The sequence below is a fragment of the Gopherus flavomarginatus genome, chromosome 19 (genome assembly GCF_025201925.1).
Source record: "Gopherus flavomarginatus isolate rGopFla2 chromosome 19, rGopFla2.mat.asm, whole genome shotgun sequence".
NCBI classification, from domain to species: Eukaryota; Metazoa; Chordata; order Testudines; family Testudinidae; genus Gopherus; species Gopherus flavomarginatus.
In genome coordinates, this window is record NC_066635.1 from 18,686,446 (window position 1) to 18,712,294 (window position 25,849).

General features: G+C 41.2%; 2 protein-coding genes across 3 annotated transcripts in view; one reads left to right on the forward strand and one right to left on the reverse strand.

Moving 5' to 3' along the window:
- Positions 1-20,110, forward strand: part of MYO19 (myosin XIX) — a 43,350-nt gene extending 23,240 nt beyond the window's left edge. For both annotated transcript variants that reach the window (XM_050929308.1, XM_050929307.1), the window contains exons 10-26: positions 47-143; positions 712-788; positions 1,614-1,704; positions 4,409-4,580; positions 6,179-6,252; positions 6,363-6,484; positions 8,594-8,707; positions 9,406-9,582; positions 10,614-10,760; positions 11,349-11,456; positions 12,628-12,698; positions 13,767-13,873; positions 15,658-15,827; positions 16,891-17,020; positions 17,235-17,320; positions 17,848-18,156; positions 19,097-20,110. In XM_050929308.1, the coding sequence (XP_050785265.1) occupies positions 47-143; positions 712-788; positions 1,614-1,704; positions 4,409-4,580; positions 6,179-6,252; positions 6,363-6,484; positions 8,594-8,707; positions 9,406-9,582; positions 10,614-10,760; positions 11,349-11,456; positions 12,628-12,698; positions 13,767-13,873; positions 15,658-15,827; positions 16,891-17,020; positions 17,235-17,320; positions 17,848-18,156; positions 19,097-19,225 (2,181 nt within the window). In that variant the 3' untranslated portion in view covers positions 19,226-20,110. The remainder of the gene's footprint in view (positions 1-46; positions 144-711; positions 789-1,613; positions 1,705-4,408; positions 4,581-6,178; positions 6,253-6,362; positions 6,485-8,593; positions 8,708-9,405; positions 9,583-10,613; positions 10,761-11,348; positions 11,457-12,627; positions 12,699-13,766; positions 13,874-15,657; positions 15,828-16,890; positions 17,021-17,234; positions 17,321-17,847; positions 18,157-19,096) is intronic.
- Positions 20,111-20,385: 275 nt separating this feature from the next.
- ZNHIT3 (zinc finger HIT-type containing 3) lies at positions 20,386-23,765 on the reverse strand. The gene is made up of 5 exons (XM_050929341.1): positions 23,683-23,765; positions 23,091-23,122; positions 22,877-22,969; positions 21,324-21,404; positions 20,386-20,707 (listed from the first exon to the last, which is right to left on the reverse strand). The coding sequence occupies exons 1-5, from the start codon at positions 23,760-23,762 to the stop codon at positions 20,517-20,519; spliced, it is 477 nt and encodes a 158-aa protein (XP_050785298.1). The 5' UTR covers positions 23,763-23,765; the 3' UTR covers positions 20,386-20,516.
- Between the last annotated feature and the right edge of the window lie 2,084 nt (positions 23,766-25,849).

The following is a 25,849-nucleotide window of genomic DNA, read 5'->3' on the forward strand; positions in this document are numbered from 1 at the left end:
TCATACAACATTAGGATTCAGTAGTCTCTTCTGTTTTTGTTGCAAGATCACAAAAGGTGCCACAAAGGATGAAAGACTGGAATGGAACCTGCCTGAGGGTGCCAATTTCTTCTGGCTGCCAAATTCTGAAAGAACGCTGGAAGGTAAGATTTTAAAGTTGACAGCTGAGACTGATACGAAAGGTTTAACTGTTGTATGTAAAATATTAATGGCTCATAAGAAAAATCGCTCGAGAGAGACTTACAGCTCTGATACATTGGATTTATGTTCTATTTTCACAAAGCCACCTGCCTGACTCTGTTCAGATTTCATTTTGCACTGTTAAGAATTTGTACTTGGCATAGAATAGCAAATTCTGATCCAGGGCCTCTGCATCTCTCTGAGGCTAAGTTTACAAACCTTGTGTGATCTCTGGCTACGTTAGCAACTTGCTACCTAACCTCCTAGGGCCCACAAAGGCTCAATATTAAGTCACTCGGTGACAGTAGTATAATTGATAGTATGACTTCTGCTCTTTTAGTTTGGCAAAGCAGATGTTCTTGTGCTTGCAGCTGATACTTTCAAAGGGGTACCCAACCACCTTAGGCTCCTTTGAAAATTTCAGCTGTCCTGTGGACACTGTCCTTTTGAAGGGATGAGAGTGCTGTTGGGTGGCTTGTTGGTGGGTGAGTGTGTGTGTGTTTTTTAATAACAGCTGTTTTGGCTTTCCAGAGGACTGCTTTGAGGTGACCAGAGAGGCAATGTTTCACTTGGGCATTGACAACTCCACACAGAACAATATTTTTAAGGTCAGATAAAAACACTGTAAATTCATCTTTGAAACTAAGGATCTGGTTTGCATATGGTTGGTTGTTTGGCGTGTGATCAGTCTTAGTATGAAATCCTGCAGTCCTTGCCTTACCAAGCAAATCTCCTCCTACTGATTTCTCAGGCAAAGATCCCATTAGTAAGGACTGCAGAGTTTGACTTGTTAACAGCAAATCCTAAGCCTGAGTGAGAATCCTGGGTAAGGAATCCTACCCTGCCTTCCCAAGACTGTGGAACCTGTTTGGCTATTGTTGCAGTGGTCAACACAACTTCTGTGTTTCTTCTCTGCGGGTGGGGAAAGTGGCTCTCCTCTGGCATTCCCCAAGATCTTTTGGAGGATCCTGCCCACTCTTGGAATCTGTTCAGCTGCATTTAGAGCTCTTGCTAGCAGCAGAGCAGGGTGGCAGGATGATGGGGAGGATGTGCTTCTAATTCTTCATTTCAGCAGTTGACTGCATTTGTTCAACAGTGTTTTGTAGACCGATGTTAAACCAACAGTAGTTCTTTAGTATAGCACCTGCGGTTAGGTCATACTATCTAATGTGTAAAAGTTTTAACTTCCAAAGGCTCAATTCTGCTCTAAAAGTAAATGGTAGAATTTTCATTTACTTGAATAGTGCAGGATCAGGAACTAAATTAGTGGCTTTAAAAATATAAGCAGCTTCTTTCAAATGATTTCTGGCTTGCATATTTGCACAAATGTTTCAGCTGCTGTCCTGTTCATCTGTGGTATTTGGAACCCAGATGCCTTTAACAATGGTAGGTGAATCTGAACTCCAGAATTCAAATGCCTTTTTATATTGCAGATATTAGCAGGACTTCTACACCTTGGTAACATTCACTTCTCTGATTCAGTGGATGAATCCCAGCCTTGTGAACCAGAAGATAATGCTAAAGGTGAGGCCCCACACATACATAGCTTTAGTGTTTGCTTTCCTATTAGGCACCAGAAAGATCTGATGATGTGAGAAGTACATAATTTCATATACTGTACTCTTCCTTTCATTAGGAGGCCAAAGCGGGGACAGGAATCAAGAACTGTCACTTAATTGTATCCACTCCATTATTCCTCTATCTGTTCTTATAAAACATCAGAATGCTGCACAAACACTAATGTAATCGTCCCACCCCTGTAAGAGACCAGGGGAACTGAGTGATTTGTACAAAGGCACAGAGTGAGTTGTTAGCAGGATCATCATCTTTGTTCCAGTCGTATACTCACACTGTGTGGCCCCCAGAGACAGAGAGACCTAGACTGGAGGTATTATGTATTTTATGTGCTTAAATATTCAGGTTGTAATTCCATTTTGAGATTCCAATCTGAGCAAGTCTGTCAAATTGCAGCCTTTTATATACCTTAGATACTTTACAAGGGAGAACCTATATTGAACTTCTTTCCTTCTATCTGTAAAAGGTCTCTGTGACCTAAATTTAAATGGCCCCAGTTTTCCATGGAACTGACAGTGGCCTAATCAGGAAGGCTTCAGATTTCTGTTTCACAAGTTCTGACACATTCCAATGGCTTTAATTTGGGCCCAATAATTTCTAGTATACTTCAGCTGCTTTTTTGAGTTAAGATTTCCTTGTGCAATGTACGCAGAAAATTTAGACTCCTACTATGACAGGTTTAAGTTCTCTAATTATGCCAGATACATTTCCTATTTTAGTAGCAATAATTGTTTGTGTGCTACCCTTCATGGATTTAGAGACCTCTTTAGGCAGTGCAAATTGGGGTTTGTGTGATGACAAAATAAATAGTCAAGGGTATATCTTAAGAGAGAGGGTCTAATTTTGCATGGCCAGTTTTAGACTCTGCATTTTAAGCCCAGGTATCAAACTCCGGTTCAAGCCTAGCCCCCATTCTGTCTACACACAGACTGTGCTAACCCAAGGTCCCAAGACCCTTTGGGGTTTGTGACCATGCTGCCTGTGGGAGCCAGCTGAGATCACTCAATCGGGGTGAACTGCAAACAGAATGGGGCAAACAAACCCCAAATGCTGGTGGATATTCTAATACTTAGATTTACCAAACCAGCACAAAACAGCTTCTGTAGTACCTCACTGGTTACTCAAAAGTCCAAACAACGCAGTTCCCTTAAGCTAGACAGCCTCAGGCCTCCAGCCAGACACACGTCAAACATATGATGATTACTAAAAATCTTATCTCACCATATAAAAGAAAAGGTTCTCCCAACCCCAAAGGGTCAGCCACACACCCAGGTCCAATTATAACTTAGATCTTACCCAAAATACACACTTATAGCCAATTCTGGTTAACTAAACTAAAATTTATTAAAAAAGGAAAGGGAGAGAGGGTTGGTTAAAATATCAATATACATACAAACTTGAATTCAATTCTTAAGGTTCAGATACATAGCAGAGATGAGCTTGTAGTTGCCAAAAGTCCTTTGGACTATAACCTATTTCTAAATGCCCATATTCAGGGTGGCTCCCGCCAATGACTGGGGATCTCAATCCTTATGGCTTAAGGTTTCCCCCTCTTGAAACCCAAAGCAGATCTGAGATGAAGGATTGTATCCCAGGGTTCTTATACATTTCCAGCAGCCTTTTGGCCTGGCAGTTAGCACAGGGTAATTTATCCATTAAACAGTTCAGATACAGGTTACCACAACCTTCAAAGAGACATAGAGACAATAATACTATTTCACTCAGTGTCTTCCTAAATGTTAATATTCCTTTTTTGATCTTTGAATCAAAGCTATAGCAATAGACAAGACTTGTTTGCTCAGGTCTTGTGATGTAAGCAAGCATCTACCTTCTATCTCTTAACAGTGCAGGCTGCATTTCAAAGCTCTGTTCATTTACATATCTTCCTAACAAGTCTCTAAAGTTGAGCCAGGTGTCAGGTCCAGTCTGTGAATTAACTAACTCTTTCTGGGCCTGTTGCCTTTCAGTGAGATATTATTACATTACACTCAGAACGTCACAGGGTTCAAGCCCTCTTGCTTTTCAGTGTAGATGCAGCACTACTGGACTCATGCTCTGAGAGTCCACCAAAATTGTCCCACAATCCCATGGGCCAACTTCCTTTGTCCTCTGGACAGTCAAGCTTTCCCACTGCACTGTGAACAAAAGGCTAGAGCAGCTACATTTTGGGTGGGCATCAGGAAGTGTGGAATGAGTGATTGGACTGTGGGCCCACATCATGCAGTGACAGATGCTGGCGCTCCAAGTTGGGACTCTGGGTTCAACAATTCCTAACCTGGGGTTAAAAATTAGTGCAGATGTTCAAGCCCTAAGTTAACAAATCCAGGGTCTGCTAACTTGAGTTCTTCTCACCCTGGGCTTTCATTGTGGTATAGACATAGCCCGAGAGGGATAGGGGTGTGTGTGTGTGTTTGTTTTTAAACAGGCATTGTTGAGCACCTGCAACTTGGGTAAAATTAGTGGGTATTCAGAATTAGAGGCTAGTCTTACAAAATTCTGTTGTAAAAGTAAAAGACCATATTCCATGAAGTCAGAAGCTTCAGTGTGGGCTATCCAAAGACCACTTTTTAATATACATTAAACTTCTGGGAGATGCTTAGATTTTAAGAAACCGGTTATATTCATATTATTCTTTCTTGGCTGTTTGAACAAGGTTTTTTGAAGACCACTGCAAACTTGCTAAAAGTATCTGTAGAGGAGCTGCTGGAAACACTAAGAATTCGAGCTATAACTGCTGGAAAACAGCAACAAGTCTTCAAGAAGCCATGCTCCAGATCAGAATGTGAAACAAGAAGGGACTGCCTGGCTAAAGTTATCTATGCTAAGTACGTTCCATGAGCAATGTTGCCTTGATGTCTGTATAAAGTTTAGCTCAAGTGCCAACGTGAGCAACAGGGTTTTATCGTAGTCTAATCAGTCATTTCTACTTATTCCTTATTCATCTGCAGCCTATCTAGCATGACTACATGTGCTTGTCCTTGGAAAGCTTGTCATGTGATATCTGTTCAAGAACATTTCTAATCAGTTTTTTATCTTCTACATGTTTGAACACTTGAGGATTTTTTTAGCATTTTCAACTTGCTACTAGTTTATATATAATGAAACATTTAAAAAAAAAAATGCCAGCACTTTACAAACTCTTGTTTCATGGCACTGGCTTCCTCCGTTTCATCTTCCCCTCTCTTGCAAATACAGCAATTGCTTACATGGATGTTATGCAATTACAGATGAGGTGGAGAAGTGGTCTGTGCAATCACTAATGGGATTTAAATGCATTTAAAACATGTTTGTTATGAAAAAGCTTAGGAATCCCTGAGCCACTGCTGCTCACTGTAGATATTTGACTCATGATGTTTTGAAAGCACAAATGAAATAGACTCATGCACAATGATTAAATAATGTTATCGTTTAGATGCAGAATTGGAGAGAGATATCTAAGTTAAAATAGTTTGAATACATGGGTCAGTGCTGTGAGAAATCTGTTTCTTCTCATCCACTTTCTTGACAGCCCTATGTGCTTCAGCCTTCTGATAAATATTAAAGAAACGTGTGTATTCTCTCTTCCCTCCTTCTCCTCCCTCATTCTTGAGACTTCATCCTACAATAAGTTTTGCATAGATAAGGGGCTTAATGCATACCTCACTGTATGACTAGGGCCTTGGATTGTAAGCTTTTTGGAGGAAACTTGGTCTTGTATTTTTGTGCAGTTCCTACCACAATGGGGCTGCATTGCTGGTGCTACTGCAGTCAAAGATAAACATGGTATAGATGATTTTAAAATCAAGAAGTTTCTTGAAAAAAAAAAAAAAACTAGATCAAATTCTGCCTTCACACTCTGACTTCCCTTTGATATGAGTGAGACAATATGTGATGCAAAGTAGGGCAGAATAAGGCCCTGTGTCCTTAACTGAATTAAGGGTTTAGGTCCATGGTGTGTGGGTTGTTTTGTTTTAAGATGCCATTTTCAAAAGCGCCTTAGACTCCTAAGTCAATTACTCATTACAGAGCGGAGCAGAGCAATGCTTAAATACGTGTACTAAACTGCCTCTAGTCTCATGAAGTTTGGTGGGAATAAAGGGAACAAACCCGGTCGAATGGGGTCTTGCCTTTGTGCTCACATGTTACAGTATAGGCTTCTGCTCTTCAAAACTCGTGTGACACAACTAAGTGAATTTAGTGGCAGGGCTGTATGGGCTCTTCATTTGTTTCAGGAGGTCTCTTAACTTTACTCAAACATTCGTGGCAAACCTCTGACTTCATAAAAATAAGTTTAGCTGCCAAGATAAAGTGTGAAACTCTAAAATATCGTGGTATTGGCAGTAACAGTAGGAGTCAGAAAAAATCACTGGAAAACATAAATCAACTGAATATTTACAAGATAAGTGTAAAGCTTTCCAGCTAATCGGGGTTCTGTTACTTACAGATTATTTGACTGGCTGGTTTCAGTGATAAATGGAAGCATCTATGCAGATTCTCTTGTGTGGACCAACTTTATAGGTATGGTTTCTAGTCCCTTTTAATTTAAGAGTAGAAAGTACAGTAAATATTCTGTAGACCCAAACACACTAGATCTGATAGAAAATAAATATTTCCCCATATTTCTCTAGGTTTGTTGGATGTTTATGGTTTTGAATCTTTTCCTGAAAACAACTTGGAACAGCTCTGTATTAACTATGCCAATGAGAAACTACAGCAGCACTTTGTAGCACACTATCTGAAGGCACAACAGGTACTGTCCCTCTGAGATGTCTAACACAAAGTCATTGTATTTATTCCTACGTTACTACACTGTTAAATTCCTAATTACAAGACTGTTTTGTTTTGTTTTTTTAACCTAAAACTGTTTTATGGCCTGATTATGGAACTTTTACTCTGTCACAGAAATAATTGGGATTGTACAGGTAGGTCAGGATTACTTACCTGACCAAGGATTGTCGTATTGGGTCCTTGCAGGGAGCGGGAACATCTGTGCAGGAAATAAAATGTGTATCCACATACATATTAAAAAGCTGTCACCAGGGTTCCAGTGACATTGTGAATTGCTGAGATGTCCAGAGCTCATCAAAGTGGCATATTGGTACTGCTGAATTTGTTGGGCATCTCTTAAGGTGTGCGTTGTCTGAACAGCGACTTCCTCAGAAATTGCAACCGCAGCACAGCCTTCCTGTCAGGAACAACGCAGTTTAATGCATGGCTGTGTCTTACACAAGACTCTGTAATGGTCTTGTGGGCAGTTCCTTAGGGCCAAAATTCATCTCCTGCAGAGAGCTCATGCAGAGCCCTGTAATAAGGGCTTAAACGATGCCTAGTGCTTTGTGTGGGCCCTCTGCCCTGGCAGTACTACCTCATAAACCAAGTTGCCACTCCCTTGTCCATTCAATAGAAATAGAACACTTATTGTCTGCCCTAGGTTCTTATTAGTGGGAAGCAGCCCTGGCAAAGGACAAGAAGTATTTCCCACTCTGCATTTCAACCACTAGAAAGTAAGGGCTTGAGTTAATTTAGAACCATATAAACATTGAACTTTGCTAAGCTGTTGTTGCAACCACTGGCTAGATCACAAGTAAGAAACTCCTTGCTAATTAGATCTTGATGCATCTGAATATAAATTTCAGACCTATAAACCTTCAGAATGTAACTGTTTGCAAAGTTTGTACAGTATCTAGCACAGTGGGGACCCAACCCTCGTTGGGGCTTGTGGCTGCTACTGTAACATACTTGTTGCATTGCATTCGAACCCATTATTACTCGTATATCCCCATTATGCTTTTTGCCCTTTCAGCTGAGCTGAAGGGTACAAGACTATCTAGTATTTGTGGCAGTGAGGAGATAAGAAAATTATACATTGCAGACAGCATAGTAGTACAAAACTGGCCCGAGTGTAAATTATCAAGAAATTCACGATCTTGTGTGCTTGTGTGTTCCACTGACTTTTTTGCTTAAACTGTGCTCCTACGGTGACTGTGTACAACATGCCAGCACACACGGGGTTAACAATCAGTTAACAGATGGAAACCAGGTTTTGCGTAAATGCCTTTTCCTCTTCTAACTGAAACAAAATCATCATCTCCATTTACAGAGCCATTTTATGCCAGCTGCAAGTCACAGCTTGACTACTTGCCCTTCTTGATATGGATGCATGCCAAACAGTTTATATTCCATTAGTGAGTCTGCCTAAGCAAGTTTGACTTGCCACAAAATTTTAAAGTGAACAAAAATGAGATCTTGTTCTGCTTTCTCAGTTGTCCGTTTGTGCTGAAAGAATGCTGAACTCTGCAGCACAACTACAGTACTGTAATCAGTTACACTGATTGATTTTTAACTCCATTGCAGTCATTTTCCCTTTCCTTTTGGATCTAATTTAGTTTTCAACACATTACTGTTAGTGGATGCATGTTGAACTCTTGCTTATGGCTGAATTGTGCCCTAAAGATGTTCATGTGGGATGCTCTTTCCCTTTAAGGGAAACCCGAAGGGGCATCTGAGTCACAACTTGGCTTTCACCTTGTGTGATCACTCTCTGTAAAGCATCTCTGCAGTTTTATGAAAAACTGCACAATTCCACATACATCCTACAGATGGCCCTTTGGGGATCTGATGCTACTTAGCCAAAGATTTTAGACCTCTTATGTGAGAAGAAATTTCAGAACATTGGTAGTTCTGAAAATGATGACAAATCTGCTACAAGTGATTAAGGATATGAACTGACTTTTTCTTTAAAAAGCCAACATGTAACAACTGTATGTCAAGTGACAAAAGCCTGAAGTGAAATACTTTCCTAAGTACACTGTGAAATACTAATGTCCTGAGGAGAACATTCTCATTTCTCTTGTATTAGGAAGAATATGCAGCAGAAGGTCTAGAATGGTCTTTCATAAACTACCAGGATAACCAGAGCTGTCTAAATCTGATAGAAGGAAGCCCTGTCAGCATCTTCTCTTTGCTGAATGAGGTAAGTTTTTAAGAGCTGAACTGATAATACTGTCTAGCTTGCTTTTCTTCCTTTCCTCAACTGTCTCCCAAAATGACCAAAGATAGTAGATTTACTTAAAGGCATCTTTACAGGCAGAAGAACCAACTGTTTCCATAATGCTATAAGGGTGGTTCTTTCCCCACATCCCTCCCCCAGTCTTGCAGGTATGCCGTGTATGTGCACACCATTGATGTCAAACATGGAACCCCAATGACTGAGTCACTTTTTAAAAGTAGTTTAACATTAAAGGACTTGGAATACCAAATGCAACATAGACCGGTAAAATGCCTTAAGGTCTAAGCCCTGGTCTACACGGGGGGAGGGTCGATCTAAGTTACGTTATTCATGTAGCTGAAGTCGACGTATTTAGATCGACTTGCCATGGTGTCTTCACTGCAGTGAATCGTCTGCTGCCGCTCCCCCATTGACTCTGCCTGCGCCTCTCGTGGCATTGGAGTCCAGGAATTGACGGGAGAGCACTTGGGGGTCAATTTCATGTGTCTAGACTAAACGTGATAATCAGTCCCTGATGGATTGATCGCTGCCCTCCAATCCGGTGGGTAGTGAAGACATACCCTAAGTATACTAATGTCTGAAAGATTTTAATTGCTGCGCAGGTAAAGTTTGCCTATTACAAACAGGACATGCTGCAATTTTACCTTGTTTTCATTACACAGGAGTGTCGCCTGAACAGGTCCTCTAACGTCAGCCAGTTCCAAACCCGAATTGAGAACGCTTTGTCTAATAACCGGTGTATAAGCTGGGACAAGTTTAGTAAGAAGCCTAACTTTGTTGTTTCCCATTATGCTGGCAAAGTCCCTTACCATGTGGAAGGTATGGTGGAGAAAAATAGGGTATGTATTTTTAAAAATAAACTATAAAATAAGCACATGGCTCATGAAAGAAGATAGCCTAAAAATAAAAAGCCTCCTTAAAATAGTCTTTAATTGCTGTTAACATAGTGCATGTGTCCACTACTAGTAGATGATATGTAAAAGGGGTTGATCATCTCAGTCCAGTTCCTAGTGAACAATCACCAGCACAGGTAGCACCTTTTAGTAGCAGGCTCAGAGGCCCAAGAATTAAGGGAGCCATGCAGACTCCGTGACCTCTCGCCCTGAAGATGTTCTCTCCAGGGTTTGGTCATATTGCTGGGGCAGCGTAGAGGCATGTGCACTACTATTGCATATTGTGTGAATAGAGGACTTCAGCCTCCAGAACTGTCATTGTGGCATTTAATTATGAATATTAAATTCAGACTTTAAACTTCCATGTGATCAGGGAAACAGCAGCACGGACTTACCTTTGGCTGTTTACCAATATCACATAGAAACTTAAAACGTAGTGTCTTTCTGCACTATACCTACCACGAAGTTAAGGAGGTGATCTGTGAACATTGGAATCTATTTTCTATTATGACATTTCTGATACGGCAAGTCACTTTTTTTGCAAGGAACTTTAAGAAATGGTATCCTGGTGCAGTGAATATCATCTTATTAAGCATAGGAAAGTGTTCTAATGTCCGTTATGAGGACTGCCCTACCATTAACTAGCCCCAAAACTAAACTGCATGAGTGCCAGAATCTTCTCATTGTGCCATCTCTCCATAAGAAAATGCTAGTAACAGACACAATTTTTACTAACTATGGTAGTTGGTTTAACACTCAAGCATTTTCCTGTATTTGTGAATTCAGATTAAATACATGGGGTCAGATCTGAAATGGTCTCTTAACTGTTGCTTTTGTTGAGTAATAAAATTCTGATACAGCTTATTTACCAACCTTATTGACTCCAAACATGATGAATATTTAGTTACATCTTTAAGGGTGCCTTACCTATCCAAGTAACTCCCCCAAATCCTAGTGACGTGTATTTGCCTATATAGGACCCAGTTCCACTGGAGTTACTCCAGCTTCTGAAGAATTCCCAAGACTGCTTGCTTCAGAAGTTCTTTCCCATGACAGAAAAGAGACCGAATGATACCAAAACCCAGAACAGACCAGCAGTTGTTACAGTGGTCTCCAAGTTCAAGGTTTGTCCTGTTTGAGTATCTGATGCTACTTAGATACTATATCGTTCTGCCTGATTTCTGCTGCCATCTTCAAGTAACTTGATGATTAAAACCCATCCATTTATTTCCTGACTCTGTGCCAAATGTTTGATACACTGGTATAAAACTGAAAAACTCCACTGTTCAGTAGGGAGCCTCTGTATTTAAACAAGTAGAAGTTGGAGTTTGTTGTATTTCCTTTGTGCTTTTTAACCCATAACTTGTGGCCGCATGTCAAACCAGTACCTACCTCTCCAGACTTGCTACAACCCCAGGCATAGAGCAATCAATCCAGCACACTTAGGAACATTGAATTACCCACAGAATAAAAAAGTGCCAGAAGTGATTTTTAAATGGAACACTGATAATTTGTTCTAGCTGTCCTGAAAAAGAGCAGCTGTGCTTATTATGCTGAAATTAAACAATTCTGCTCTTGTGGGCCTATAAATGCTACCATGAATAAACAACAGGATTTTTTAAAAACGTATTGATTAGCCAAACTACTCTGGAAAAACAAAAAGGTCTCAATATGGCATGGTCATTAATAATTTGCTGTGTTTGTTTCTATAGGGCTCACTCGAACATCTGATGCAGATCTTGCATAGCACTACACCTCATTACATCAGATGCATCAAGCCTAATGCTGATTGCAAGGCAATGACTTTTAAAAAAGAGGAGGTAACTCTGCAAAGAATTTTCCTCATGGAGTCCATGTCTTTTCATTGGTTTCATACTGAGCTTTGCATCAGGCTCTGCATGATACGGGTTGTAAAGCACTTTTCTTAGCAAATATCTTGAAAGTTTCATTCGAGAAGAGGGAACTTACCAGAGGTAGGGTCGATGATACTTAAACCTCTCCAAACTACGGTGAATCTTCAGTGAGGCTCTCTTCACTGCAGCTTCGTTAATAAATACTGTGTATGTGAAACATCAGTTTCTATTAAATGCTGTTCAGTACAAGTTTGGATTTAGTGGTGTGGGAGGGCTTGGAGCTCACCAAGCCTAGCTCTGAGTCAAGACCCATCTTAATGGCACAGTCTATTTTATAATAGACACCTTTTATTAAATCTCTGCCTACTCCTAGTTTCTATACAAGGAGGTCTGCCAACTCAGATGCAAACAGCTGACATGCATGCTGAGTGGGAGGTTCCTTCGGAGCAGAGCAATTGTAGCTAAACTTGGAGATTCTCAGCTGGTATAAAATCAAAAGCTCTGTTGAATGTACATATAAGGATCAGCATAGCGCCAAAGGATCTATCTTGTTCTTTTTTTATTGACATTTTTAAAAACCTGAATCCAGTTTGAAAATTCAGGATAAGTTTCCTGCCTCTTTAAGTGCAGTGAGGCACGTAACTGGCAAATCCTCAGTACAAATTCCAGGTAGCTTGTGGTTGGAGCAAAACCACCTACTGCACAAAGTAAAGAAACTTCTGCCACTAGTGAATGAGCTGACTGTGTGAGGGGGTGAAGTCAGACATCTAGCAAAATTGAGCCTCAAGACTTCTGGCAAACAGTCTGGGACAGGACAGTCCTGTCTAACTCTGCTCAGTTAGATGTAATGTATCATTTGTTTTAACACACACACACACTCACCCTAGAGTACTTAGGCTAAACTCCCACTGTAGTAAGTAGGAGATGAGCCCATAACTTTGCCATCTTTCAAAGAATCAACAGACTTGAGAGATTGAACAGGTGAACGTTAATTGCTTTTGGAAACTATATATGAATAGAAAGGCTCAAGTCTTTTGAAAAACTCTTAGGTTATCAAAAGCAGTTTGCATTGATAGAAACCCTGGTAAACCTTAATAGCAGTACCTAAACAGAATTAGTGTTTTAATTCCTGCTATAGGTTCTCAGTCAGCTTGAAGCATGTGGCATAGTAGAAACTATCAGCATCAGTGCAGCTGGATTTCCTGTTAGGTAAGTCCTAATGAATTTTAAGTTTCTCATGTTTACTTTATCTTCAGAATACAGCTCCTTAAACTTCATAAGCTGGATTTGTCTAGTGCAGCTCCACTGGCTTCCACAGAGTTCAATCAGGGACCATTGCATCCCTCTCTATATTACAATTTAATTGCTGAGTACTTGTTACTATAAACTCTTTTATCTGGAGTAGCCAAATATAAAATGGCAGGAAACTTACATATTCTGCTGTATGGATTATTTAGACACATAAACCTTGGTGAAGAATTTCAAAACCGTGTAGGGAATTTAGATGCATATTTCCTACCTTCCTTTTAAAATCTCCATGCTGAAAGGCAACAGCCTTATGACCTGTTGGCCCAAGAAATATGGGTATAAGATTGTCACCTGAACTCTGAAATGTCCATTTCTCCACCAGTACAGCAGTTCATTATGCTGTTACTGGATCAGGTCAGCCCTTGTGCATGACAATTTTGAAATCTGCCAATGGCACAGACAGGGTTTACTTAATTATTCTGTTTTTAGTAAGGAATTTTGTATTCTGAGACTGAGATTTGGAGAACCAACCTGGGATTTAACAACACAATTCCCACTAATTTTAGTTAGCTAATGTCTAAATCCCCTAGTTCTTGGTGGAGATTCTTGAAAACCAGCTATCATGAATGCTGTCTCAGGATTTTTCTCATGGAAACAGTAGGTTTTTAAAGCCATCTGAGCAATTCTTTTGCAGGGTTGTTTTGTATTTAAGAGCCAAGATTTAAAACCGCAGAATAGCTGATGGCGCAGTAAGTCACAATGATCTCTCTGGGCAGTGATAGCTAGCCTCCAGTAGTAAAACTGTGAGACTTTAATCAGCTAAAATTTGCAATAATCCTGTTAAACAAGGGTGTGGAATGTCTGCTGTTGTAGTGTAGAATTCCCTAAACAAAAACTAAGTCTATACCTGTGTGCAATGGAACCTTGCTCATCCTTTAATAATCCACACCAAAAATTATTCCCCCTCCCCCCCAAAAGGTATACAGTAAATGGTACTCATGCAGGATTGATTTTCACTTTGGCTCTCAGGGTCTCCTTCCAAAATTTTATTGAGCGTTATAAAGTGCTGAGAAAATCACGTACATCTAATACAGTGCCAGATGAAAATGGTTTTTCTCCTGCTAAGAAGGAAAGAGGTAGGTTTTATTCGTTTCACTCAGCTCAGTGCACAGAATTTCTTGCTATTGCATAAAACAAATCCAGCAACTGTATTGTCACACATTCAGTTTTGGGGAAGTTCCTCATTTTTGAGCTTTCGTAGTATTTTTGTGTTCTAGTCATTGTTAATTTCCATACAATCTGGCATTTAAGGCAGGCTTTTAAAACTGTTTGTTTAAAATTACTTCCATGCTAAATCCTCCATCTTTGTGCAGATGACTGTATTCTGTATTCTTATCGGGAGTAGAATACAACTTTCAAATGATCCTGTTTTTTCTTTTGTGACTATTTTATATTTTGCATTAGATAAGTAAACTGGAAAATTTTAAGTTTTTTTTTGTTTGCTTACATTCCTTTCTCTGTTTCTTGTACCTGTTGCCAAATACGCAATTGGCCTCTAGCTTTATTGGATTCTGCTGCTTCTACCTTTTTGCAAACTTCTCTGTGCGCATCTGTATTTCAAAGCAACAATCGAGGATGCATTTTAAAAAGTAATCCTATTCACAAGGTAATGCGTATGCTATGTATTCCTGAAAGAGGGGCTGTTAGGAGCAGGTACCAGCTCATTCATTGTTAAATTTGGCATGGAAAGTATCTGCAACAGGCATCATATTAATCCATTTTTTTAACTTTAATCTAATAAAAGTTTGTTCGTACATCTAACTTTAACATGGAAAAGGAAGCCCAGTAAGCTAGGAAACATTGGTCATTGGTACAAGAGGTTCTAACTGCCTCAGTCTACTTGTATCTGGGAAAATACTGATTGCTTAGCTTTGGTTAGTTATATGCAGTAAAGTATAGGCAGTTAAATTTGTAATTTGAGAGCCACAGTCAAAATATTTATTGGACACTGGCGTGGGAAATGCCTTCTCTTGACTAGCTGCTATCCCCGCTTATTGTGGTAGGTAAGAGGTTGAGAATGAAGAAGAGGAAATGTTATTTCCTGTTGGTAGGAATAAGCAATACGGCTATTGGCTCCTAGTGATGGCCAATGGAAGCACTGCTCATCCCCAGGTGTTCTCCTGTTGGCAAGAAAAGCAAAACTTCAATAGTCAGCCTAAATGTATTGCTTTTTCCAACTCTTCCATCTCCTAAAGAGAAATAAGAATTGCAACGAAAAAACAGAAACACACGCATTGTTAGGGGTAGAAAGATCCAGGGATTTCCAGGTTCCTATATTTGACATTCAGAATTGCCGTGCAGCACTATTTTATACTCTCTGAAAGAGATATGTAGTTGTTCTAGTCTGAATTGCCTATCCTCCAGTCTTACTTCTTTCAAAAGAGAAATTAACTTGTGAAACTTTTTTCTCAACCCATTTCCCTCATTCTCCTGCTCACTCTGCTGTCCTTTCTTTCTTTTTTTGTCTATTTCCTAATAATGTGACTAAACTGTGTCCATTCTATCTCAAAAGTGGCCAGAATAATCCCTGATCCATTGATAGAATCATCTCCTATTTGGGTATCTCCGAAACGTTTCCCTTTTTAAAACTACAGTCTAAAGCACTGTGGTGAAGTCCTGCTCAGTGCTTTTGCTTTTTTGCATAACATTGTCATTGAGGATCTAAATCCCTTGCCGCTTGCTCCTGTTCTCGGTTTTGTTTTCTAGATTGCATAAGATCTGTTCAAATCAAGTCTGATTGTTTCTACATAGGTGGTTTTAGCCATTGCAATAATGGTGCCCCTTTTACTTAGTGAGACTATTTTCCAGTCTTTAATTAGATGCTTGACTTTCACTGCCTTCAACATCTTGTATTTTGCAGGTTTGACTCCAACAGCAAATAACTATGAAGAGTTACGCTTTGTCATCCATGATCTTCTTCAGAAAATGACGGTGGGACAAAGTGCTGTTTCCGTTAAGCAAACAGAGACCAAATCAAACAACTCTTCCATGTATTGCGGAAAAACCAAAATCTTTATGACTAATTCCATGGTAAGTATGTTACATCCATCCCTTGGAAGAACAAGGGTGTGCTTCTGCAATACAGGTCACAGCCCAGTTCCACTGTAGACAACTACGAAACTGCTGACTTCAGTGGAAGCAGAATTTCGCACCCTGTTCACATTATTTCCTAAACACACACAAAAACACTTTGGTACGTGAAAACAATCCAATGGGAGTAGGAATTTAGTCTTTTTAAAACTCCATCGGGTAAGGGACATGAGGCATTCACCACCACTGTACCTGTTTCTGTGCCCACTCATTTACTGTTGCTTGCCAGAGGTGCACTACTGATTATATTCAGTTTCATTTCTCTCCTATGGGCTTGTCTACATTACCCGCTGGATCAACAGGCAGCGATCAATCCAGCAGGAGTCGATTTATTGCATCTAGTCTAGACGCAATAAATCGATTACTGAGTGCTCTCCTGTCGACTCCAGTACTCCACTGGAGCAAGAGATGCAGGTGGAGTCGATAGGGGAGCATCAGCGGCTGACTTACCGCAGTGAAGACACCATGGTAAGTAGATCTAAGTACATCAACTTCAGCTACGTTATTCATGTAGCTGAAGTTGTGTAACTTAGATTGATTCACCCCACCCCACGCCCAGTGTAGACCAGGCCTACGTGTCAAATTCCCTGTTCACAATGTGCTTAACACGCAGCTGGAATTTTAACTACATACTTTGCTGAATTGGGCCTACGCTAATGAAGCAGACCACTTTAAACACGCTTCTTATATTGGCTTTGATAGAAAGTATCTATCTTCTAGGCACTTTCCCACCCCTAGGTCTCTTCCCTACTCACTTTAGGAGTAGCGGGTTCTATCTAATTAGCCTGTCTTTTCAAAATATGATCTACAGTTCTAGAAACTGATATTTTCAGGTCTCCATAGATACATTAACCCACCACTGTTTAATAGTTTTCTAAAACATGTTCATGCAAATTACCAAAGGATCCATGTTATAAATTAATGAAAAATGAGGCCAATCGCAGCTTTTTCCTAAATGATTGAATATGCAGTCTACTAATGGCAAGATTTTTCCTTGACACAGCTAGAACAACTTGAAGCTAGAAGAGCAGCAGTACTATCTGAGAAAGCATTTTGTATTCAGTGTTGCTGGAGAAGATTTAAGCAGAGGAAGCTATCAAAGCAGAGCTGGTCTGCTACCATCATCCAGGCTGGTAGGTGAAAGCTGATACAGGTGTGGTTTGATGTCAAAAGTAATTTTTCCAGATGGGTTAAATATTTAGTGTGCCAGGGTCTGGGTACCATAATTGAACATTGGCACAAAGATTCCAATTAGGAAATGTATACCACTGGTTTTGTTATAGGTAAGTGCGTTGAGATCCTCTATATGCCAGTTCCTTTATTCTTGACTCTTGATTAAATCTTCAGCTGTTCGCTCCTGGTTCGCAAAGAAACATTTCCAAAGAATGCGCAGGGCTGCTACTGTTATAAAGCATGCGTGGAGGAAATGGAAAGTAAGTACCATACTAACTGCACTGAGTCAGTGTCTGATTGCCTGCTTCTTTTTATGTGTTTAAAAATATTCTCCTCCTCCTCCAAATCATCAAAGAAAACGTAAAAGTACATTGCTGTGACTTGGTGTTTTATTCCTTCCCATTACTATAAATCTGCCTCCTGTTTCTCTTAATGGGAAAGGAGAAAACTGCTCTCTGTAGTCTCCTCTCCTGGGACTGGAGTTAGTTTCCTCAAGCTGAAGGATTGGGAAAGGCAAGAATTCAGAGTTCAGTCCTGCAGTTAGTCCCATCTGAGGGCAGTGGGATCAACTCCTCAATTGCTCTTCAGCTTCACTTTATGGGGAGTTAGTGTTTTAACCAGCCACCCAGGCTTGTTGAATTCTGCAGAATGTTGTCCTGTTGGTTGAATTATCCGTGTTATTTTTGGAAGATTCTAATAACTCAAGGGCATAGGAGGCTAGTTCTGAACTAGCTCCATCTGTACCTTTCAGTCTCTCAGGAATGTTGTGTTGTCTCCCTTCCTTAAGGCAAGGATGGATGTGCTAGCAGCAAAGGAGCTAGATTACATTGAAGAAAAACTCCATTCCTCTGTTCCTGGTGCTACCATTTTCTTAGACCGATCACCTAGTCCACTGGAAAAGACTTGGCCTTTACGTGCAATAATACAGTTCTGGCCTCTTGGACTAGTTCTATCTGCTGCACCTGTTACAGTGGTTGGATTTCGAAGAGACCCATCCCTTCTGGCATGCTTGAAAATACTTCATCGGAACAATGGTTACAAAGTGGAGAGCAATCTGTTTGGCTGTGGTATCACCTCCATTAGAGCACTCCCACAGGTAAGGTACCTAACCCTGAGAACACTTCAAATTCAGCAGTATGACCTAACATGCAGTGAGGGCTGGTTATTGCATAATGGCAGAACTACTGTCCAAACTTGAGCCTTGTGTGCTTGTGAGACACAGCCTCACCCCACAGATGCCCAAGACTGAGGGAGGCTTCCTGGCTCAGCCAGACTTCCTATGACTCTAGGCATGTCATTTAACTTCTGTGCCGTTTACATAACTTGTTCACTCCACCAGGCCACTGAAGGTTAATATAGTGTCAGAGGAATTTTGAGACTTTGAGATGGAAAATGCTTGCAGAAATGTTAAGTGTGTGCATAGAGCAGATGTTAAAGAATCTGCGACACCAGGGCTTTTGAGAACTCAGAGGGCAACACTGAACTCTCTTCTCTCCCACTTCTTTGTTTCCAGAAGAGATCAAATTTTGGAAAGAGTCCATTAGGTAAAATTACCCCCAAATAGTCAACCTCACACTTGCTTCTCCAAAAACTGCTCTTTAAAGGCCTACTTTTTTTTTTTGTCCTGTTTCTCAGCATGAAATAACTCAGACACCATCATAGGATGTTAAGCATGAAGGAACACTTGTGTAAGGTGATAAATGTGCTCAGCACACAGGGGCCCTAAATTCCAACCACTGGTTGCACACTGGTGTTCACAACCAAAATGTCCTATTTAAAAATGTTGTGTTGTAGACCCTGCTGGTTTTACTGGTGTATTATACAAATTCTTCTCCGCTGTAATTTCCCTGACAGCTGAGGGACAGATTTCACCACCCTTACTTTACTTACTCAGCAGGTAATCTAACTTCAGTGGGCAGGTGACTGAACAAGGTATGATTTGGTGACTGTTGGTAGCAAATTGAGCTGTGTGGGGGGCTGATTTTCTCCCTCCTCACCCCCCGCAGCAACTAAAATATCATTTTTTCTCTTCCTAGGGCTCTGTCAAGTTTCACTGCAAGAAGTCTCCACTACCTCATGCAAACATCAGTCCACATAACCAAGCCTGTATGATCACTGGATTCAACCAAATCTTACTAGATAGGAAAAAACTGCTCACTACATAATGTGGACTTTTGGCCATCTTAAATATTTATTGCACTTTTTCCTTCAAGGAAGGACTTCTTTCAAGCTGCTGCTTCTAAATGTTTTAATCTATCTACAATATATTCCTGCATGAGACAGATCAATTTAAAAATATCTGCTGCTACCCTGGTGCCTTGATTTCCCTCTCCTCATAGTCGCATATGTAAGTATAATGGTTACAGGTATACTGGTCGCTAGCACAGATTTCTTTCTTTCTCCTATAGGTAATGGAGGAAGTGGTTAATACCAAGAAAACACTACAGTAGGACTACAAACAATCACAACCACCTTTTAATAGAACTACAATATTTTGGGGGAAAATAATTGAACAAAACTCTGATCTAATGTAAAATATCCTTTCAGCACTCCCCCATATGGGGAAAAGTAAGAGGGCAATGATGAGTGTTTTCAAGAAATCTGAACCCTACTCATTTTTTCCCCTCTGGAGGCAAGCATTCAGCCACTTACCTCAAATAGCACTAACTTTCGGCAGGTTGCTAATGCTTATGAATAAAATGCAAGAATTGGTGGAGCTTAATGCTGGACACCACTGTCTCAGGAAAAGTGAGATCATAAGACTGGGTTCAGTGTTTCTGACCAGCTGAGGAAAAATTAACATGCTGCTTTTAAGCAGTTAGATTGTATTGGTCCAAACTCAGATGTAGCATATGAGTTCCATTCTGTTGGTGCTGCTAAGCTCCAGCGCCCCTCACTGTTACATCCATCTCCAGCATTAGGCTCACACATGGTGTAGGAGCAGATGTGGTTCTTAGCATGGCAACCTTTAGTATGATAGAGGAAAAATGGCTCTTTCCTCTTACTTGACCTGAGGCACGGAAATGTATGCTTTTGTTTTTTTTCTTATGTACATGGCATTTTAATAAACTTAAATATCTTGTGCAGCTCCCTGGACTCTAATTTCTCATCAAGGTTTGTCAAATGCTCAAAGGATAAAGTTAATCATTAGTGGACTTAATCTTTCTCCTTCCTTACACACTTGACAGCAGCAGTGCCTAGCACAGCCACAGTTGGAAATAGAACCTCTAATTACACCTAGTACTTGTGCACATGCCTCCCTTCAACCACCTGTAACAACGCTTACCATATGACAACACTGGAGGTGTGAAGTAGAGTGTTGATATCCAGGAGTTTAAATATGTTTTACTGAGGGGAAAACACACACATGAGGCTGTTTCAGCAAAGCACACAGTAATAAAATGTTTCTTCCAGTTTTAGAAAAATTCATGATTAGTTCTGTTTCTGAAGAGTCTCTCACTCCAGAAGACAATTCTCTTTCTCTGGAGGCTCAACAATTCTCAAGCAGCAGTCTGCAAACTCCACAAATAATGGCTCTTGCATATATGTTTTCATCAGGGAATCTTTTTCTTTGGCTTGATCTACAGTTAGCAGCAGTTGCTGCAGATGGGGGTTGAGTAGTAAGCTTCTCAGTTCTTTAGACTCCCCTATTTTAAAAAAAATATATATTACAGGAGGAAGAGAGCCACATTTGAAATTAACAGGTGGGGATTAATCATGGGTTTGAAAGTGTGTGTGTGTTTTTGTTTTGTTTTTTGTTTTTTTAAATCCAACCCAATGCTGCATCTGCTTGAGGAAAGCAGAAAAACTTAATATGTAGGAGGGAAACTTGCATCTCTATTTTAACAAAAAAAATCCCAAGCCCAACCTTTCCCATTATCTGTTGCCTAAGAGGACTTAAACTCATCCTTCCCCCTTCCCCACCCCCACCCGAGCCTCAGCAGACACTACTTTTGTAAATACATGATTTCCTGCAGTTTAGAGAAAAAGTCCAGATCAAAGCTTGGTTCTCCCACTCGGTCAGGCAATAGAGTCAAAGATTGTATTGCTTCAATTCAGTTTATCTGAAAGTTACTCTTTGTACAAAGACTAAACTTAATATACACTTTAACCAATCCTCCCAACGGCATAATAAAGATGCCCATGAAGAACTAAATACTGAGCACTGACTTTAGCTTTTAAGCAAATTCTTAAGTGTTGTGACTGAAGCAGAACTGCAGTCAGCTCTTACAGCAGACATCATAGATTAATCTTAAAGGTTACCTAAGAGTTTGAGTTTCTGCAGCGGGACTCTGTCTGCCTCATCATCTTCTGTCAGGATATCATCTACAGACCAATGGCTTCCTAAGGCAAACAGAAATGTGGTTTTTACGAATAAAATAAGTTAGGTCCAAAAAGTCACAGCAACAAATCAAATGTTTCTATCTACTATCCCTCATTTAGAATTCAGATGCTTTGCATCACCCCTTGGCAATGGAGTAAAACTCAGATATGAAATATCTATAGACTCTGTGGAAGAACAGACCTTCATCCCACTTCCCCAAAACCTTCTGAATACCATTTAATGTAGAGGTCTTCTAGACAAGACCTTACACAGTTGCAATACCTGGAACACTGAATAGGCACTCACTCACATGGCACTTTCCAAAAAGAAAAGACTTGGCTCTTCTTCCTTTGGTATAAATTTATAGGACTTGTTTGAAAATCTGGGCCACTACACATCCAAGTTTCTTTTTTTGAAAATTTAAATATGTAGATAAGAATAAAGTGTTAAGATTAAACTCACATGCATTAACTGCAGAGCACATTAGGTTGTCACAAGGGACTTTACAAAAGATAGGTATTTAGTATAAGGATTCTGGGTTTTAAGCATATTCTAACAAGCTAAAGGCACGATTATATTTTGAAGCAGTATTATTGTAACCAAACATGCTATGTTCTACAGTTACAGAAAAACTTTCCCTCCCTTACATAAACAATGGCAGGCATTTCGGTAAAACAGGCAAGTATTCAGCAAAGAGTAGGACCTGTTAAAAGATTATTATAATTGCTGTAATTTGAAACAATGTGCTTTAATTTTATGTATTAAAAACTTGTCAATATTTATGGGGTTTTTTTAAATGTATTTAGGCAGTTTTAACAGGTTTACAGATCATTGCATTTAAATATCAGACAATTATAATCATTAAACAATGAGCTTTTGTTTAGAAAAACATTATACTGTAATCTAATTATTAGATCTCTCTAACTATATTTCAGAGGAAGCCTCTACCATACCCAGGATGTATTGTTTCTAGCACTTTTATTGGACAGTGTGAAACTTCTGATTAGGTATTTATTAAATCAGCATGTTTATCAACTTAATATAAAATGAGTGGACAGGTATGCTTTTTTCTCCTTTAGCAGACAAATAGTTTTTGCCTGAATACTGAATAAATGGTAACCAAATATGTATTTGTCCTATTTTTCTGGGTATGTAATTGGTGTGTTAATTTTTGCTAGTCCCTAGGTTTTGGGCTACTTTTCTTTCTCCAATGAGATGCTAGCAGCACCTAGCAGATGAAAGATTAAATCTTTTAAAGGCAGCAAAGAATCCTGTGGCACCTTATAGACTAACAGACGTCTGTTAAGTCTATAAGGTGCCACAGGATTCTTTGCTGCTTTTACAGATCCAGACTAACACGGCCACCCCTCTGATATTAAATCTTTTGTTCTTTTTGTGTGACCATTTCTGCTAAGAAGCCCCAGAAAGCTCATTTGGTAATAGCTATCCAGAATTTATGCTTTTCATATATTTATAAAGAAAGCAAACATACCTTTGTCTTGCACTGATTTAACTCTTCTGAAAAGTGAGGATGTGTCTGTAATCAGTGTCTTTACAACCTGATCCTGTTTTGGTATACACTGTTCTATGAAAAATACAAAGTTATATTAATTCTTAACAGTGGGAAGGTCACAGCTACAAGCCAGCAGTATTTTAAAAATTGGCTTAGAATAATGTACAACTCTAAGACGAAGTCATAGTCTTACCTTTATGCTTCTTGTAGCAGGGGACAGAACAACTACAAAAAAGAAAAGTGCCATTTACAAAAAAACCCACACCAATTAAATGTTACTTGTGCTCTACGAGAGACTAATTGCAGCGACTCTCCTGGCAACCTCGGGGATAAGCAGAGGGCTCTCCTCGGAGCAGCGAAATAAGTTATTTCCGCTCCCACCAGTGGGTCGGGGCCCAGCAGCACGTGTGAATGCAGAAAGAGAGTCTCATTGACTTGTAGGACAACGGGGGAGTCCCACCATTGTTCCCTCCTCTGCCCCCCCGGAGGACAAGAAGATCAATCACTGGGCGGAGACACAGAGCTGGGCTGCAGGGACTCTCTCCTGCTCCCAGCAATAACCCACTGGGGGGAAAGGAGGAGAACGATTCTCCCCTGCAACAGGCCGCGCGTACGCGGGGGGGGGCCGCCTTCCCGGGCCAAGCGGCCATGCCGCCGGCACCAGGGGGGAGGGACCCTTTGCAGCTGAAGGGCCACGGGCCGTTATTGCACGGGGGGGGGGCGGCCTTTCCCGGGGGGTTCTGCGGGGGGGGGGGGACACCGGCATCCCCGCCCCCCGGACTCACTATCTGGCCCTGCAGCCCGGGCAGCGGTATCGAGGGGCGCCGCGCCCCGCGCACACGCAGCAGCCGCTCCCCTCCTGCATGCTGCGGCCCACGTGTGCGCGCCTGGGGTCGGTCAGGCTCCGCCCCAAGCCCCGCTCAGCCGCGCGCCCATCGCCTCCACCCGGCTCTACTAATCCATCGCCGATGCGCGCCGCCCGCCGGGGAGGGGGGGGCTGTGGGCGTGGCAGGGGCTGAGCCAGCCCCTTCGCGTAGGAGACAAGATGGGCGGGGGCGGGGGGGGTGGCTGTGAGGAGACTCCCAGTGCCAGCTGCTTAGCACATAAATCATCACGGCTGTCCTGTCACCCCCCCCCCCATTAACAGTCACTCAGATGTTTCTGAATCTGCCCCTGGTGTGATAAGTGGGTTGGGGCGAAGTGCCCTCGGGACATGCAGGCTCCTGGCACCCAGGGGTGCACAGAGGGATCACTGGGTGAACTCCTGTTCTGTTTATTCCCTCTGGAGCCCCTGGCACTGGCCTTTGGTCTGACCTCGAATAGCCCCACTTCTATTTACGGCTCCTGCACTCCCAACCCTTAACTGAGATCAAAACCACCCCGGCCCCCTCTGGGGAGAACGACATCTGGTGACTGAAGCATCAAAGAGTCCTGGGGCACCTTATAGACTAACAGACGTATTGGAGCATGAGCGTTCAGGAGTGCATGCATCTGACGAAGTGGGTATTTATTCACCCACGAAAGCTCGTGCTCCAAAACGTCTGTTAGTCTATAAGGTGCCACAGGATTCTTTGCTGCTTTTACAGATCCAGACTAACACGGCTACCCCTCTGATACTTACTGAAGCATATCGCCCCTGTGCTCAACTTCTTTGACTGGCTCCCTCCTATATCCACCCCTTCCGCTAGTTCTACTGCCTTCCCCACCCAAGTGGCTGAGCACGGCCCAGGAATTAAAATCCAAACTCCCCTTTTTCCTGCGCTGTCACCAATAGTCATAAAACTATTTGCTGCCCGTTTTAAGATGGGCGTTTTAAAAATAAAACTAGGGCATCTAGCTGCAACTTTTTTAAAAACCTAGTTCTTGCTTTTTATTTTCAAAGCTCAGAATGGTCTGGTTCCGGAGTATGTATATAAAAAAAAACCTCCTGCACTCACCAGATCTGTGCCTCTGTCACTCTCCAGAACCATGACACTGTCTAGAGATTCCTAGGTGACCCACATGCCTTGATGAGACAGCACTGTCACAGGGATTGGCCCATAACATCTCTCCCACAGGACCAAAGAATGACACCTTACCACTTTAGTTTTCAATCCTGCAATGAGTTCAGATACAGTGGTGATGGACATGGTGTAAGAATCCGAGAATCCATTAACTCATTTTACTTTGCTTCTAAATATTGAGCTGCTTTCCAGTTAACAAAACAGTTTTTCCTCTTCTCCTGGCTGGAGTGTCCATTATCATTAGCTACATTTATAATAACTCTACTTACATTTGAGACCTTTGCATGGTTTCCACTTGCATAGAAAGGGTGGGCTTTCAGCTGTAGCATTGTTGTCCCTTTTCAACCCAATTTCAGGACCCTGGGGAGTATTCCAGCTGGAAGGAGAAATTGATGGAATCTGGTATTTTCTTCGGTGCAATCTTGTTTATATACAGAGTCCTGCTCCTCCCAAACACAGGAGGAACCAAAAACAACCTGAGCAGTTTCTTAGCTTACAGCTGCCAGCATCTTTACAGACTCACAAGTGCTCGCTCTAGTTTTTGCCACACACCCCAGCTTTCAGAGCCCAAGATCTAGCCTGAGCTGCAATGTCTACACAGCTGTTTTTAGCACTGTAGGGGAAGCCTGTGTGTGTCAATCTGGGCTCTGAGCCTCACTCTCATAGGCTGTGTAGACATACGCTTAGTTACACTATAGACCCACCTAAGCAATGAAAGTTAGATTTTATGATAAGAGAGAAGGTCAGGTCTGCTGCCCCAGAATAATTTTTTTCTCCTCCTTTTTGAGTCAGTCTCTTCTTCTCCCCTCCCCACCCCTTTTAGATGGTTGCATTTAGTTTGATGCATCCAGACTGGATATTTTAGTTGACTACAGCGTCACCCGCTGGAACGAACCTTTCAATGCTCTACAAAGTCAAGTAAGGGGGAGATTTTCAAAGGCATAAACAG